Below are 12,882 nucleotides of genomic sequence, written 5' to 3'. Positions count from 1 at the left end.
ACCAAATCTGACCTTATCTGTGTGTGTGTGTGTGTGTGTGTGTGTGTGTGTGTGTGTGTGTGTGTGTGTGTGATGAGCAGCCGACACACTGAACAAAGCAACAGACACACGTCTGTGCAGAATGACAGCACCAGGTGTGTGTGTGTGTGTCTGATGTGATATCTTCCAACATCTCTCTGCTGTATGTGTTTGTGTGTAGAGAGAAAGAAGGCCATTTGTGTGTGTGTGTGTGTGTGTGTGTGTGTGTGTGTGTGTGTGTGTGTGTGTGTGTGAAAGGAGGAGGTGTTTTCCTGGAAGAATCCTCCTCCTGCTGCTGAGTCATTAAAATGGAGACGATGGAATCTCCTTCACATCTCGCTGTGAGACGCACACACATTCTCACACCGCTCCTCCATCTGTCTCCTCCTCTCATGATGAGACGTCTTCATAATATCGGTCGCCCCCCCCCCCCCCCCCCCCCCCCCCCCCCCCCTGCCCCCCCCTGTGTCCACTGATTTCTCTGTGTTGTGTCTCAAACACACGCTTGAACACACGCGCACGTTGCACATAACTGCAGAGTCACGTTTGTCGCTCCAGCGGAACAAGACGGGTCTTACTGGTTGTTCATGGTCAGACGATGCATCATTGACATCTGTTAATACTACACACACACACACACACACACACACACACACACACACACACACACACAGTAACAGGATGGCTAATTGATCAGCCATGACATCATCAGAGCTTAGGGGAACAGAGGAGTTAAAACCCAGTCAGTGAGCGAGTGTGTAAATAATCTGACCCCCTGTGCTTCGCCCCACTTATCACATTTAGACACACACACACACACACACACACACACACTCACACACCTACACACGCACACACACCTACACCCACGCACACATGCGCTTTGTCTCTGCAGCCACGTACAGACGAAGAGACAAGAGGTGGGGAGGGAAAATGATTAGGGGTAGGGAGTCAATGCTGTGGCTACATTACCCACAATGCAACGCAACTTCCACCGGTTTATTTGTAAAGGATCACGGTGCGTTATTCTGTGAGTTGCCACTAAAGGCTTCAGCTCCAAGTGTAGATCTCACTCAGCGATAAATTCTCCCTCGAAAATATTTGAGCACCTGAGAAAAGAGTTTGATTGTAAATGTCTGGTGAAGGTAAAGGAGGGCGTCAGTTCACAGCTGCTGGGTTTGTACGTGTGGGAAGAGGGTGACTAAGAGTGCTTCCGCTGGTTTCTCACACTGAGCAGACAGCTGCACATCTCTGCCCTCCTCCACCTTCAACTCTGCTTCTTTGTTTCCTTCCCACGTCACTTTACAATTATGAGGACGTGCATATGGGGATTGCACATGTAAACCAAATGGGAAGCTCTTCTGTGAGTCGGGAAGAAAAAGCCTATAAAAGCAAAACTTAGACTTAGACTTAGACTGAACTTTATTGATCCTTTTGGGATGACTCCCTCAAGGAAATGTAGGTTCCACAGAAACAGCAGGTTCAGTGGGAGGGGCTAACTCCTGGGAAACATTCAGGAATCTCCCTTATTTTCCAGCAGGCTGCAGTGATGCAAGGCGAGGGTCAGTGCTTCCTTCGTCCCAATAACATATAAAGTACATATCCTGGTCAGTTATCAGGAAGTGCTTTTTTAAGGCATCACCCTGATGTTTTGCTTTCATGAAGTTATAGTCCAAGCAAATAATCTCATCAGAGCAAGTAGCATAAACGATATGAGCTGGGTTGTCACTGACTTTGCGCAACACTATGGGAATATGAGTGAAAACAATCCCTGGTGTCTCCACCCCCACGCAGCCTAGAGCATTACTGTTACTGCTGTAGGTCGGCCATCTTTGTTCTCGCAAGCGAAGGAGGGGGCTCAATGCATTTAAAAGAGCTGCTTTATGCCGGGTGACAAACACTGCTAATGTTAGCCACGTTCAGCAGATCACCTGTAGGAACATACACGAGTGAGGAGAGAGAATGGTAGCAGGATGAGAAAGCATGCCGTTGGACAGAATCCAGACTGCAGCTTGAAACTCTCCATTTATTTCTCTGTGTCTGTTTGTTGATCGTTCAAAAGGTCGATTCAGCTGTTGTGTTTTAGCAGCTGGCCCGGAACACACACAGCGACGTGCCCACACGCATGTGAGCGGTGTTTTGACGTGACGGGGTTTGATGTCGTGGGAGCTCTGTGGGGGATGTAGAGGAGGACGAGGGGGGGTTTTGGAAAAGAAGAAGATCCTTCGTCAGAGAAGTATAAACTTTACCCTTTAATCACCTCTTGGGACACCAAATCTGCCCAATCACTGATTGACCTGTCTGTCCACATGTATCTAATGTTTTATCCTTTAGGTTCATGAGTCATAATAAATAAATAAAGTGAATGTGAACACATGCTTTCTTCCTCTTTGCACTCTTCCTCATCGCTCACGGCTGATTCAGCCCCCTGCGTCGGCGTCTGACCCTGGTGTGTGACCCAGGAAGTTGCAGCTGGAGGTCATGTTATGTCTGGGAGCCGGGTTAGATGTGAGCAGCCTCCCGCTGAGCTCTCCCAGGACATACAGTAGGACGTCAAGTCCTCAACTAGCCTCTGTCCTGAAGGGCCGCGGTCAGATTCTGCTTTAGGAAACCTGAACCACACGAGACATACTTGTAATTCTTTTTTTAAACACTTCATAAAGACGGTGAATGCTGCCTTAAACGTCATGGAAACGCTGCATAAAAATAAAAAAAAATAAAAAAAACACTGAACCTGTTTAGGTAGGTGAGCAGCTGTCGCAGCATTGTGCGCGTTTTGAGGTGGCAGAGGAGGAGTTAGGAGTGTGTCGGGGCAGGTGTCGGGGTGTAAAGGGGCGTGGATCTGAGGGTCAAGTTGCCTGTGCGTGTGTGTGTGTTTGCACTACTCCACCCTTCTGCTCAAAAAGGCTAATTACAGAAACTCAGCCAGCAGGTGTCTGATATTTGCACACAAACTCACACTCCGCTTTCTTCCACTATGTGATTCTAAAGAATAAAAAAACATTCTTTTTAAAGTCACACTCAGATGTCGTATCGATACATGTTCCTAAAAACGGACACACTACATGGCCTTTAAATGGTCATTCGGACAGGTACACAAAAAGGTGTTCCAGAAAAAGTTTCTAATCTACGACGACAGCCCTGAAATCAACAACAAATCAAATGTGCACACACACTTACAAACACACAGCCGATGCAGACGGCTGAGTGGTCAGATGAATTCTGCATCTGTTTGAATCGTCCTTTACGTTTTATTACTCGTCGCATGTTTCCCAGATTATGAGCAGTTCATAGAAAAAGGTTGTAATAACGTCCAAGACGGGCCACACTCACCTGAGCTATAACCTACACACACACACACACACACACACACACAGAAACCGACACTGGTGGTCACAGTGGTCTAACAGCCTGACCTGCAGCGAGGCTTGGTGAAGCTGAGGTGACTCTCAAACCGACAACACAAGCACAAACAAACACACACACACCGACAGACCACAGACGCACATATGGGCGTGCGAGAAGCGCACACCACAACGCCTGTCCCTCCGTTCTGCTCGCCCTAACCACAGCTACTTCCTCCATGAAAACTGTTGGCTGAGGGGGGCAGGTGGTTTGTTTGATTACACACAGAAACACACGCACACACACACACACACAGAAGCCACAATGCCAGATTAATAGAAACCAAACTAGGTGGCTTGTGACATCACAGATCTGTCCTCTGTGTGACTGAGTGTCGAGGGCAGAGTCAAATGTGACGACAGAAAGTCATCATCGAGGGATGTAAACCACATACTAACAGCACAGAGAGAGAGAGAGAGAGAGAGAGAGAGAGAGAGAGAGAGAGAGAGAGAGAGAGAGAGAGCTGAGAGATAAAGGAAGATGTGCATGGCGACAGAGAGAAAGTGCGGAAGCAGAAAAGAGCTGTGAGCAAGTGAAAAGATTTGGCGAGTAGGGAAAGGTAGAACAATGAAGGAGTTTGGAGGATTATTTTCCATCTGAGTCACCGGCCGAGCGAAGAAACCACAAACCAGCTTCTTCTCCAACCTGTGGTCGGGAACGGGACACCTCGGCTGGGGTAAGAGGACCACGAGTGCAGCCTTTATGACTTCATGATTTATGTTTTAACACATCGACTTTATGAAGTCCTTTTGTTTGGTTAAAATCAGCCAATAAAACGGAAGCAAAACCGACGAGTTATTTGGCTTCAGTGTAAACAAATGAAGGCATCACACATTCATTACTTCCTGACAGTCTGAGCTTCATTTAGCATGACGTCCTGCACCTTCTGAGAGTGACCCCAAGGATAACAATCTACAGATTTATTTGACAACATTAAAAGAGCAGCCTCGGGTCTGATCGGACACACAGGTGCTGCACCTGAAGCTCACTTAGATTTCTATCAACGCTTCCTGTTGCTGTAATTATTGAAACTGATCAGCCAATAATCACAGCGTGACTTTGTAACAGCTGTCACTCTGTCCGTCTTTGTGATGGCGAACGAGGAACAAGGAGGCCACGGGTTGTTAGATGAAGGTTTGACAGGAAGTGAAGATTAAACGAGTCTCTAACCCTCAAGAGATTCAGACGAAGCTCTCAAAGTGTTCAGACACGTCTTTTGTCGGGGTCGAGCTGCCCGTCACGGTCTGCAAAGCAGGAAACCACAGCCCAGTTCAGCATGGTTAACCCCTGCTCTGACGCTATAGTGGAAACACGTGTTATCGTTTCAAATAAAGAGGCTGCGTTGGCAGACCTCTGATCGCTGCCCTCGTCTCACATCAGCTCGGTGAATATGCATCGAAACTTTTGGTTCCTGATGGCAGCTCAGGAGAAAACGTTGACCGATTGAAGCTCAATGTAGACGGAGGCGACGACAACTTCCATCTACATAAAACTGCGAGCAGCCTGGAATAAGTAACAACTTCCAAACATTCAAACATGGCAAAGCCAAGTTGGCTATCCCAATCATTGATGTATCGATTAGCATACAATGACATTAGTGTTTCAGGGTGGTCGGTTGAAGCAAATGAGAGGAATGATGGATCAAACTGGATGTGTTTGTTTTTTTCATCCATGTACAGATTTGACAAAAAGGAGGACGAGCTAAAAAGACGATCCTTTTTATGGCATCCAACAGCATCTTCGAGTCTCTGTCGTCGTATCAGTCAGCTTTCAAACGAGGTGAGTGGACTTCACTGCACAGACACGACGTGTGTTTCTGCAGGATTTCAGGCCGTTCTTGTTTTTTTTTTGAATGCGTTAAGATCATTTGAATAACTGCGATGGGAGGAGAGGGAACCTCCATCAAGATTCTGTGGCTAAATCAAACATAGAGCGTTACAGCATTGCTTTAATAGCCAGGACACGGTGGAGACTGACATCATCTCACCACTTGGAGCGCTCGAAGTGTGGGACTTGTTTGCGGGCTTGAAGCCTTTGATGGACACGACGAGGGCCGACATCGTATTGGGGAGAAAATAAATCTGATACCGATATGTCGGCATGCAGTCATCAGACACACATGGAAAAGATAAACAGTATCACGAAGGCAAGATGGTCACTCAAGTAGGACACGCATGTACGTGGATACACACCGGAGATTGATGGCGCTTGTTGTAATCGAGACAGCGCACTCTGCTGGTGAAAGACGACTGATGGAGGAATACAATGAAACTCAAATTAAATGTCATTTGACTGGTTAATAAATCGAGTCATATCGGCGCAGACCTGCGATAACATAGCTGATCCCGATAGTTACTAGATTTGCTAATATAGGCCGGTCGATTAGCTCGCTCTGGATAGGAATGTGGAGAGAAGAGGAAACCAGAAACGCTGGAAAGGAGCCAAAGGTCAGACTCAAACTCGACCTCCTACTTGGAGGAAATGACCTCGGTATAAGAGGCGGGACCTAACAGGACAGTTTGGTTTAAAGATTGTAAATTTCTGTTTTCTTTACTTAACTTGAAAACCAGTCAGAGATGTTTGCAGAGAACCAAAAGTGGCTTTGCTACTAATCTCCCAGGACTCGATGACGTGTCTATAAAGAAAACATTACTGCCTGTTGTCACAGATATTCATACGGACAAAGGAAACACTTTCCAGACGGTAGAGACAGTGCAATTGGAGGTTCAGGTGTCTTGTGAGAGAATATCCTGAACCTCGCTGGAAGCCTGCAGCCTTCTGCTTACTGGAGGAGGACAGGAGGGAGGAGAGTGAGGAATGTAGCAGGCATTCCTTCCTGCTGTATCAACCAGCAGCTGTGAGGATGACTCTACATGTCTGCTTCATTTTCCCAACGCGGGCCGCCTCTGTGTTCAACGACTCGAGTTCTGATGCACGTCGTATTACGACTGAGCGTGTCAGTAGAACACCTCAGTGCTTTTAAAGGTTGGTCGACGTGACGGTGAAGAAGGAACATGCACCCGATGCTCAGCGTTCCACTTCACCCTTCCGTTACTGGATTGGGTCGAGGCAAGAAATCGCAGTTGTGATGCTGACTTTAGCTCAACATCTAATTTACAAAAATGCAGAAAAACGTACAAATGAGATCTAAAAAACAATCAAACACAATAACTCTGAGTGAAAAGACGGGATGTTTGTATGTTCTCTTCTTCAGGTGCTTGCCTTGGGGAATTTTTTTTTACAGCACAAACTCTTGGAGGTCTTACACCCAACATGTTTTTCACGCTTGTGCCGGCGATGCTAAACTGCGTTCAGCCGTGCAGTGCTTGTGTGCTTTTTATTGCACTGACGAAGAAGATGAATCTAATCATCGAATCTTGCAGCTCACAGTGGTTAGTGTAGCTGGCGTCAGCAGGAGTGAAGTCCCGGAAACATGATGTTGCGTGTCTGCAGCGGTGGCTGCCTTTGCTGCGGAAATTGTCAAGAACACTCTGTGAGAGCGCGTTCGTTGGGTGGGAGTGTTTCCTGTTGAGTGTAGGTAGCACCTGCTCCTGGCGGCGTTCTCACGTCTTCACTGAGCGTACAGAAACAGAATTTAAACTGAGTCAGCAGCGCTCGGTTTTTCTTCAGCAGGTTGTTGAAGGTGAAGTGTGTGTGACAAAGACGATCTGCCACGTTTGCAACTGCTCCGGTTCCACGTGTTCAAAGGCGTCGGGTCACGTGTTTCCCACTCTGCGCCGCTGTGGTTGATCTAGCCACTTTGGAGTTTGGCGTGTCACAGTTTGACACAGGATGCTTGCATGTAGAAGTTGCTTTCACTCACTGGGACTTGCTCGGTACAACCACAGTCGGTCGGTGTGACAGATTTTGTGGGTTTCTTGCTCTAACCTCAGGCCCGTTTAAAACGACTAAAATGAATCAGTCGTCGTGCATTGGAATAGAAATGGTTTCTTTTTACTGTAAAGACTGAGCTGAAACCACAGCATGGAGGACTCTAACCAGTATGAGGCGATCGGATCATATGTGGTTAACCCATCAGTGGTTGAGAATCAATTCCATCTCATCTCTGATTGTGTTATATTTTCACCCTTCATCTTGCACCCTATTGGCTGCTGATGAGGGGTTAGATGGTCACGCCACCCTCCGACAATCAGGACTTCTTTAACGTGAATTCCACAGGAAATCCAGAAACATGTAATCACATACATGCATGCATGTACAGTATGCGTCTGATGTGTCCTCAGCTTTGGTACCGAATGTACCAGACAAAGACTCTATCAGCTCCATGTGTGTGCAGAGATTATCTCCTCAGACCGGTTTGAGCTCTGGTGTAACTGAGTTCATCCAGCAGAGGATGAGAGCACATTATTTTAACATCCTCGCTCTGAACAGAATTTATAGGCAAGTCATCGTCATGTGTTGGGTATCTGGTTCTCTGATGAACAGAGTGGGAATAATGGCTGTTTACATCCTAATATGAACTTCATGCAGAAAGCTCACGTCATGTTTTATGATTTATTTATTTATTTTTTTTTTCTCTGTGCTTCTCCCTCTCCAGCCTCCGTCCCTTCTTTCCCACTTCATATATCTCAGACGTCTGTCGGCTTTCCCATCACTCCGCCTGTTGAATCTGGATTGTTTATCTTACAAGTTTGAAGCTTGTTTTTTTTGTACTTGTTTGATTTAATTTATGCCTCTCTTCACTCCTGAGCCCATCATGTTTCAGGCTTCATCTGCCACTCGGCACTTGTCAACATTGTTTCGCACTTTCTCGTCTGCATCTTTCTCGACTGTTTGGAGCTGATTCTGGTTATCTGGGGTCTCCACCTGCTGTGTGTGTGTGTGTGTGTGTGTGTGTGTCCCACTGTGAGTGTGTGAGTGTCACAGAGACAGAAAGAGAGAGTGTTATCAGGAGGCGGCAAAGCGTAACAGAGGAAACTCCACAGGTCTGCTTCGGGCTGATTTTAACAGATGTGATGCTGAGTCTGAGTGTGAGGCCACAGTTCCCATGTTCTCAGAGCACTTTAGCAATCTCGCACAACACTTAATATATGAGCCGTCTCACATTCATAACTTACAGCACTGTCAAAGAAACACTTGTGCTCTCTGTCGTGGACGAGAAGCGAGCGGTCAGAAGGTCACCTGCAGGGCAGCGGAGAGCAGTGAGCTCCACCTTTAAACACAGAGAGCTTGTTACTACTAATACTGTCAGTCCTGCTTTTCTTCTTCATTAAAAAGAATTAGAAATGTTTCATGCTCAGAAGTAGAAAAAGTCCCCGATTGTTCTCTTAAAATCTGATTTTCTCCGTCCTATCCGTAAAATAAGAGTGTGGAAACAGCGGAAAAAAAAAATATATATATATATATATATATATATATAAATATTCAAGAAATTATACATATACACACACACACACACACATATATATACACAAACAGGACCTGTGGACACACATTAGTGGAGAGAGTGCTACACATGATTGGGCCAGAGCTGCGGATGGGTTCGGTGCCTTGCTCAAAGGCAGTACACAGGAAATGACCTGGCACCTCTCCTCACCGTCAGGTTCCCAACACAGACTGAGCCGCGGCTGCCCTCACTAATGAATCTGAAATATTTGGATATGTTATCCATCTTTATAAATGTCATCTGATCATTCTGATCAAATTTAATCTTTGAAGTTTTTATTGAAGACATTTTTACACTGCCGGGAATTTGTTATTTTAAGAACAGCGGCAGGGCTGTTTACACAATTTTCTTGAACAAACGAGGCTGTTTCACTCTTGCTGTTTGCAGTGTGTGTGTGTGTGTGTGTGTGTGTGTGTGTGTGAGTGCTAACAGACAGAGGAGATAGTGAGGGAAGAAGGAAGCCAGGAGGATGTGTGTGACAGAGCGACCGTTAGAGACAAGGCCTTGCATTCAACAACGCACCCCACACACACACACACACACACACGCACACACACACACACACACACACACACACACACACACACACACGCACACACACACACACACACACACACACACACACACACACAGAGGCTCAAATACTGCTGCTGTTGACTTGTAGAAAAAAAGAGTTCATGCATTGCTATATCAACATGCACACAGTGACACACATGAAATACTCAGACGTCATCATGTCACAGCAAATATTAGTCTGTGTGCAATTTGCATGCAGACATTCAAATAAATACAAAGATAGGATCAGTGTGTGTGTGTGTGTGTGCGTGTGTGTGTGTGTGTGTGTGTGTGATTAACCATTTTGCAACAGTACTGCATATTGGTGAGCCATTCTGGTAAACCACTACTGTCTGTCTCATACACATACACACACACACACACACACACACACACACACACACACACACACACACACACACAAACTAACCGAAGCCACAAACCATGCAGAGTTTTGCAATAAATAACCACAAGAGAGGCTGGACTGGACCTCAGCTCGGTGTGTGTGTGTGTGTGTGTGTGTGTGTGTGTGTGTGTGTGTTTTCCCCTTGCATAGAACAACAACAAGTCTGAGTAAAAACGTCAGAGCGAGGAAACTGAAATTGTTATTTCTATTATTGCTCTGGTGAGAGGAAGAAGGAGAGCGTCAAACACTGAATGTGTTCGTCTCTAGATCCCGATTAAATAAAGTTTCATGGACAAAAGAGGAAGAGGATCACAGGGGTGGAGAACTACAACTCGCTTGAAAAATGTAGTTGTTTTTTTTTCTGACCCAAAATACACTCAAACAACAAACACTCGAAGGATGACCCGTGGTGTTTCACGGCGTCACAGTGTTTCTACGTCCTCCGTTGTCGTTCCATGTTTTCATGTCCTTTAGATTAAAATAAATAAGTAGTCTAGTTTTTTTTTAAATCTTCTCTAAAACATTGATTCAGCACGCGGTCCATCCTGCTCCTCGTCAAGATTTAAAACAAGTGAAGCTAAATGTCGCTTCTGCCCCGCCATCTGATTCCCACATGCACACGTTTGTTTTCAAAGAGATAAAAAAAATGTGTTTGCCAGCCTGCTGCTGACGTTGGGAAGTCAGCGAGAACGAGATGGAAACAGTGATAGATGAAAGAGAGGAAGGAAGGACTTATGAGAAATTAGTAGAGTTGTTTTACCAGAAAGCCCTCCTTCTCCTTGCCTCAGTTTACCGTGAGGACGGCTGTCTCTCTGAGCAGCCCTGTCATCACCTGTGTCAGCGTTAACACTCCTCTTAACGCTTCATTTTCACACTTTTCAGCGAGCTGCTTCGAGTTTTGAAGCTTTTGGAAGAAGTGGAAACAGGATGTAAGACTGTTGATTTCAAACGGCAGAAAAAGGTTTATCTTCTGGTGAGCACGATCATGTCCACTTATTTTCCAAAACGATCCTCCCGTTACATGTTGCTGCAAACACACACACACACACACACACACACACACACACACACACACAGAGAGTGAGTCATGCTTACACACCTACAGAGCAGAGGCCCCATGAATAAAGCCTGTCTTTATTCATTTTAAGTGCTCTTGTTGTAATGTGTTTTTTTATTTAACCCTGTGGTCTCTCTCTCTTTATGTGTGCGTGTGTGTGTGTGTGTGTGTGTGTGTGTGTGTTGAGGGTCATTTGTCCAGCTGTGATCTCTGATCCAATTCCAAAGCCTGGGAATGAGCACAGAATTCCTTCTATGGATTCATCTTGTATCTGTCTGTCTTTCTCTCTCTTACTCAGCACACACACACACACACACACACACACACACACACACACACACACACACAGTAGCTCCCATGTGGTGATCTGGCCGCACATCACACAGCCAAGCTGAGCTGTTTGATCACAGAAGCTCCCGCTGTACAAAATGTCAACACTTAGCTTTTAGCTTTTAGTTCCTTAGCTTGTACTGAATTTGAACATCGTGACATGCAGGAGTTATGGAAAAGATTTGAGTCAGCATGATGGTGTCAAAGTGCACCAAGATTTATGCAGTCTAATTATTGTAGTTTTGACCACAGTTATCCGAACAGGAGGACGTTCTTGCACCTCTTGGGGATTATTTTCAGATGTGAATTGATCACCATATATTGTAAAACAAGCTGGATGAAAAACACAGCTATCAGCGCTGCTCCACATTTAAAGGAGGTTTCTCTGCGTGCGATCTTAGCGTCATTTTTTACAGCGCCTCCCTCCTACTGTCCTCCTCCCTTTGAGCGGCTGCAGGAAGACGGCGCTCCCAATAAAGATCCCTTCATTTCCTCCTCTCCTTTTCATCTCTCCTCCTACGTCTCCTCGCTCGCTTCCTTCTGACTACTTGCGTAATTGCTTCACTTTTCTTCCTCTAACATTTACAGTCGCTGTCCTGGACAGTTTCACTTATATTGCTTGGAGAAGCGTGCAGGTTTCACCAGTCAGTCTGGGTTTGTCTTGATCTTAGTTTTGTTTCTGGAGCTTTTTTGCTCCTTTGAAACAGCTGTGAAAAACGTGACCTCATGGGGCGCTGGTGGCTGAGTGGTTCGTTAGCACGCCCAATGTATGACGAGCTGGCGTTGGAGGAAGTCGCAGAGTCGGTGTAGTTTCTCCGTCAGAGTCACATGACCATGACTGATCCCTCTGGAACACAGACGCTCACTTTTACACCAACAGTAAAAAGAACCATCTATGTCCTGTTTTATTACCCACGTCAGCCTTGTGACTTCTCTGGACACAGAGCTCCACACATCCAGTGGAAGGATGACTCTCAGATTTGACGTCCTTCCTCTGTATTTTAATGGGCGTCACATGTGTTCACATGTTTCAGATGTAAACAATACCTACTTACTCAGCCGGACTGACTTTTCGTCGTAAATCATTCCCTTCAGACACTTTGATGTTACACCGAGCTCTTGCATGACTGAAAGTTCATATTGTAGCAGCACAGCTGTAGTTGGTGTAATCGTTTATACCGCACTGTGGAGCAGCTATAGTTCACTGGGCAAAGCAGTTGAATATCTCACAAAGGGAGACCAATTTTACGCCACTGAGGATCAAAATGTGAAGGTACAAAGGCAGAGCGGAGCTTCGTCACAGGATATAGACGATGCCAGCGTCGACCTAATCACTGTTCGTCTTTGGTTCGAGCTCGTGATAAGACTGGAGCACGTTTGACTGACTGCTGTGTTAAAGGAAACACCAGTTGGCCACAGACCCCCAATTAATGGTGAAACTGAACCTTCCCGCAGCGTGTAGCTCTTCAGCGACTTTGGTCACTCCGTGTGTGTGTGAGTGTGTGTGTGTGTATACATGGTAGTGAATCAGCGGTTGTGTTATGGTTTGCAGTTGGTTTAAGCTAACAGGGATAAAACTTCGATTTACTGTATTATTGTTTTCTTGAGCTTTCGGCTGATTCTGATAATGAAGCAATTTGCATCTTTACGCACCCATAAAACAAAGGAAATGTAAACTGTTGTGTTAATTTTCTTTGCAAAAAT

At 45.8% G+C, this 12,882-nt stretch overlaps 1 protein-coding gene across 2 annotated transcripts in view; it reads left to right on the top strand.

The window, feature by feature from the left end:
* The first annotated feature begins 3,898 nt into the window (after window positions 1-3,898).
* runx1 (RUNX family transcription factor 1) overlaps window positions 3,899-12,882 on the top strand; it is a 34,351-nt gene continuing 25,367 nt past the window's right edge. For both annotated transcript variants that reach the window (XM_079335993.1, XM_079335991.1), the window contains exons 1-2: window positions 3,899-4,099; window positions 5,103-5,202. In XM_079335993.1, the coding sequence (XP_079192119.1) occupies window positions 5,145-5,202 (58 nt within the window). In that variant the 5' untranslated portion in view covers window positions 3,899-4,099; window positions 5,103-5,144. The remainder of the gene's footprint in view (window positions 4,100-5,102; window positions 5,203-12,882) is intronic.

Source organism: Symphodus melops (assembly GCF_947650265.1).
Source record: "Symphodus melops genome assembly, chromosome: 23".
In the NCBI taxonomy this organism is placed as follows: domain Eukaryota; kingdom Metazoa; phylum Chordata; class Actinopteri; order Labriformes; family Labridae; genus Symphodus; species Symphodus melops.
The sequence above is the reverse complement of the archived record's forward strand: the minus strand, read 5'-3'. Positions and strand labels throughout refer to the sequence as shown.